Below are 5,262 nucleotides of genomic sequence, written 5' to 3'. Positions count from 1 at the left end.
GTTCATAATTATTATTGCATATCAAAAGTCATAACATTAATTAATTGTTTGTTTTTTTAAATAAAATAAAATAACACACTTGATAAAACAGTAACATGTAAAATCAATACCTTCTTTTAGCTGGAAACCTCCACTAAAGTATTGCAGTAAGTTGATTCCAAGCATAGCTTGGTAAAAAATAAATTGCTTCTTCCAGAGCTGCAGATCTGCATCTGAGCATGCGCGACCACACCCAAATTTTGGAGCACATGGCAAGCTTCTTTAATTAACAAAATGGCGGCATGTAGCTAAGATGGCTCGATCCAGCAGTCACAGTATCACTTTTTCCTTACTTGAAGAATGATCTGATGGGACATGGACCTGCGCATAGACTGTTGGAGTAGATTGGTGTAAGAATTATTCTTGTAGCACCAACTGATACTGAGATACACACCGACAACTGGATTGACAGGACTTGATGATGAAGAAGATGATGATGAAGATGAAAAAAGGTGGCTGAACAAAACGGCCGGTTCGCCGATTTTTGACTTTTCGCTTAGACAAGGTCTAGAGCCACGCTAGTTGTACCATTGGAGTCCTCTGGTCAAGATAAGGTCCTCTATAAAGTCTGGTAAGCATAGGAGCTCGTTTTCCAGGTATAGCAAGGCTGCAAAAGTCGTGGCAGCCATTTTGTTTGGGGGTGAATCCTACTTAGTAACGCTACCGCGTTACTAATAGTACAGTCATTGGCCAAATCTTGCTGAAAATGAAAAGAAGAGAATTCTCCATTTTTACAATTTTTATCTGATGCATATACATGTACATGTTATCAATAATTACATTATATCTTCATGTGTCATAATTATGTCCATTATATTAATTGATAGATCAGTAATTATGTTCATAATGATCCTGCTCCTTTAATGAGAGGAGTCACCATTGATAGTGAAGATAAACTAATCATTGGAAATGAAAATGGAGAACTTATACTACTGGACTTAAGACATATCAAGTAAGAGAAAGAGAGAGGGAGGGAGGGAGGGATGGAGGGGGAGAGGTCCAGTAGATAATGCTTCCAGTGAACTGTATTGTATGTTTATACAGGTCACCATTAAAGACAATAAGATTATCATCATCACCAATATGTTCACTGTGCTATAATAATAATAAAGTATTAGTAGGACACAGTAAGTAACACATACTCCCTCCTCCTCTTTTCTTTTCTAATTTCTTTTATAGTTTACGTATTTTATTCTTTCTTATTTTTACTGCAGAGAATGGGGTGTGCATTAATTGGAGTTATAATGATGACACATTACTCAATGATCATATAACTGGTACTGATATTGATCCAATAAGTTCAATAGTGAGAAGACATCATGTGACATACACTAGTTCTAGGGATGGACGTGTACGTATGTATGAGAACAGTTGAATACTTATTGGGACAGAATTGTTCTCATTGTATATGAAGATTTAAGTGTACGATAAAATTTTGTAAACAAAATATTTATTATAATTATGTACTATTACAATTTAAAGTGTTGCTATTAAATTAATACTCAATCCATCTCTAATAATTAAACTAAAAGTATTCACTAATATTAAGCATCATAATTTAATCTATTATCACCATTGGTAGTGGTTTGTGTGGTTGTTTCTCTTTGTACCTATCAATCAATGTCTTCTTTTGATCTTTAAAGGTATCCCTCAGGAGACTATCAGGGCCATACAATTTAATGTATTCAAGTGATGGGTGTGTGAAGATAGCTTCAAATAAATGTTGTACCATTTCTATCCGCTCAGGATTAGGTGGCCCCTGATAAAATGCATCACAACTTATCCTCAGTAGTCTGATGGTTGTATGTGACTGTAACATGCTAGTAATAGCAGGTAGTACCTGTTCATAAAATGGAGTATCATGATCTTTTTCCAAGTGCATAATAAGTTCTGTGAGATTGTTCTTTTGAGAGATGACATCAAAAAATGTTATGTCAGTCATTGGAATCTCAACATGCAATTGCTGTAGACTGGTATTGTGACTGATACCATTTGTTAGGAAGGGCAAGAGTGAACTGGTAAGGGGATCAGTAATTTCAAAATATTTCAATGATTGGTTCTTTGTTAGCATCTCTTGTAGACTATTACCCACACTGCTGATATCTTGACTGGTATAGCTATAAGGAAACATTTTGGATACTTTTAGAGCTTTAAGTGTAGTATCGGTTTGTAGAATAGTAAATAGTTCAATAGCACTCTTAGCTGTGTTTATTGTTAAAGTAAGTGTATGTAGACTGGGAGGGGAGAGAAATAGAAGATGTGGTGGGTATGGTACACAATGTAGTATCAGACAGTGTAATCCTTTGACATGTGGAAGGAGTGATGTCACTAGTTTATTGTTAGAATTTGGTCCTATCTTTAGAGCAGTCAGTGGTGTGTTGACCTCTACTATATTCAATGATGATGGTTGAGAATGGTTTGGTATGTCCAGTGAAAGAGCTGTTAATGTGTCATTGTCCTTCAATAACTGCCCTATTACTCCATCAAGTAAAGAAAAGGAAAAAAAAACATTTAGTGTCAGTGAAGTTATTGTTTTATTCCTTGTTACTCCTTTAATAACACTGACAATGGCAATTTCATCCTGTCTACCAAAATCTAAAAAATCTAACTTCATTTCTTCTAGTGTTGAATTGTTTTCTATACATTTCTCAAGTTCAGTGCACTTGTCTGTGGGATCTTCTATTAGTACACTGGTACTTATCACTCTTATGTGGAGCAACTTCAATTGAGGAAGATTGAGAAATTTTAGCAAAACATAACAGGCATCAAAATGACCATTATATAAACAGTAGCACTCTTGAATATTACATAGAAGTGATGGTTGTAAAATATTCTGTAGCAGTTCATCATTGTGCTGAGGTAATTTTACCTCAAGTCTCTTACACTGGGTCTCTAGTGAGTTATTGGTTAGTCCAGCAGTAAAGACTGATAGTGACTGGTAGGATACATGCCCAAGGTGCAAGTGATTCCATGTTGTATTGGAATTTTTTATACAATAACTGAAACACAACCAGTCAAACAATGATAATGATAAGCTTACCCTATCAAGACACAGTGAGTGTGAGTTGTTGATGGATTGTGCTAATATTTGACATAATTTTGTGCTCTGTGACTCATACAAGAGTTGAAGAAGAAGAATGGGAACATTGTCAAAATCATCAGAACTGACATGATCAAAATTTACAGTAATATCTGGGTTCCAATAAAAGTAGGAGAAATGACAAGTCTCAAATCCAAACAATGGTTCCCTCTTACACTGTAAGTCAAGTTGTTGTATATTAAAATACTGTTGATAGCTCTCATGTTCAAGGTGAGTTAGACCTGCCACAAACCTCAGACACATTCGAAAGTGATCATCATCAAAGTGATTCTTAAACACTTCCTCTGTCTTCTCCTCATACTTAGCTATCCACCATGCAGCTAGAAATTCCTGTATACTCAAGTGAAGGAACTGATACTTCTCCTCATCATATTCTGTGAATGTTTTCATCAATCCAAGATAGTCTTCCTTGGCTGCCTCACTCAGTGACTGTACTTCATGTGAAGAGAATGTCATTCTTGTATTAGACAGGTTAGTATAAGCTAATTGACACATCTCTTGTAAAGGTTTAGCTAACTGCAATGGTAATGAAGAAAGATTACCTGCATGTGGGTCAATATCATGTCTTTTAACATGTCTTCTGATAGTTTGTAGGATAAAGTTCTCATACAGTTGAGTGAGTGTTGTTGGTAAGTGTCCTCCTTCCTTACAATAAACTAAGATGACCATGGAACAGACTAGTGGAATATAACACAATGATTGGACATCATTTCGTACTTTAAGATCATTAATGAGTTTCACTGCTAGATTTGAGTTCTCACTACTATGAGTAGTTGTAAAGAATTTGTAATACATGCATCTATTTTCATCAATGAGTTCTTGTGCTAGTTTGGTATCTTTTTGAAGTGTTTGTATAATTACTGTTGATATTTCTGTCTCAGAAAACCCAATAACCTGAACATGTCTACTGAGATTAGACATGATCTTCAAAAGTGAAAAGGAGGCATAGCTACGAGAGGTAACAATTACTGAACATTGATCTAACTTCTCTCTACAAATGATACTAGCAGCTAATGAAGACTGTCTGAGTTGTTCACTTAGTTCATCCCAACCATCAAAGATTATCAGTAATCCTTCTCCGTCTCTCTTCTCAAACCATTCAGGTACATTTTTATATTTATTAAGTTGATGCACAAACAGACCAGCTAATGTGGTAGCTGTAGCTATCTTGCTATTCCTTAAAGGACAATAAAGTACCAAATTATACTGCTGGTGTAAAATTTTTCTCCTTGACCACATGTTTAACAGTTTACTACAGAGTGTTGTCTTGCCAATACCAGGAGGGCCGTCTATTACTACTCTGAGAGACAAAGAATTATCAGTGGGTTGGAGGATATCTTCAACACTAATTTTTTTGTAATCAGTTAGTTTAACTGTTTCATCAACTTGACCTCTTAGCAGATGCCAAGGTGATTCTGCTTGTGTGCTGGAGTCTTGTTTCTCTACTAGTGCTAGTCTTCCAAAGAAATCTTTTCCAATTTCTGGTGGCCAGTCTATAGTAGTGACAGTTTGGCGTTTGTAGTATTGTTTCATAATGTCAGCATATCCATAAACAAAATATATTAAAGCAGCTTCAGGTGCATCAGACAGACCTATTGATTATAAATATATGTGTGAAAATTAATGTTAAAATATCTAAGTAGATTTACCTGTTATATTAGTAACTGGTGTATTAGATACATCATGAAGTGGTGATGGTAGTAAAGTACTTGAAATGCTTTTGTCAGGTACAGACTGACCTAATGTATTGAGATGACTGTTATTGATGATTCATAATGTACACACACACATAATTTCTGGGGATTACATTTGATATTCATTTAATTTCATTGGGAAGTGGGAACATTAACTAATATCAATTCTTGCCTATATATGCCAGGAGGTTGGTTTTTGCTTTGCCCAGCTGTTCAGGAAAGTCTTCACAAAGTTTTATTAATGCATCCCAATTGACATCTCTATCAGCATCAAACCACTTCTGGAATACCATAATAAGATTGGTTTCTGCTTTGCCTGGTATTTGGATCAGATCAGCCACATTTACATTCAATCCAGCCCCTATTAGCATGTAATGGTGAGCAAAAGGAACAAATATTTTAGTGACTGCTGCCATATTAAGCTCCTTT

General features: G+C 35.4%; 1 protein-coding gene across 2 annotated transcripts in view; it reads left to right on the top strand.

Annotated features, from left to right (window-relative positions):
- LOC105315129 (proteasomal ATPase-associated factor 1-like) overlaps positions 1-1,538 on the top strand; it is a 5,646-nt gene extending 4,108 nt beyond the window's left edge. Inside the window, exons 10-12 of one of the 2 annotated variants that reach the window (XM_020005102.1) lie at positions 867-991; positions 1,084-1,166; positions 1,254-1,538. In XM_020005102.1, coding sequence (XP_019860661.1) covers positions 867-991; positions 1,084-1,166; positions 1,254-1,414 — 369 coding nt within the window. In that variant the 3' untranslated portion in view covers positions 1,415-1,538. The remainder of the gene's footprint in view (positions 1-866; positions 992-1,083; positions 1,167-1,253) is intronic. The other variant, XM_020005103.1, reaches the window with a different exon arrangement.
- Positions 1,539-5,262: the final 3,724 nt, after the last annotated feature.

This window comes from Amphimedon queenslandica, unplaced genomic scaffold (assembly GCF_000090795.2).
Source record: "Amphimedon queenslandica unplaced genomic scaffold, v1.1 AMPQUscaffold_11725, whole genome shotgun sequence".
NCBI lineage: Eukaryota > Metazoa > Porifera > Demospongiae > Haplosclerida > Niphatidae > Amphimedon > Amphimedon queenslandica.
The sequence above is the reverse complement of the archived record's forward strand: the minus strand, read 5'-3'. Positions and strand labels throughout refer to the sequence as shown.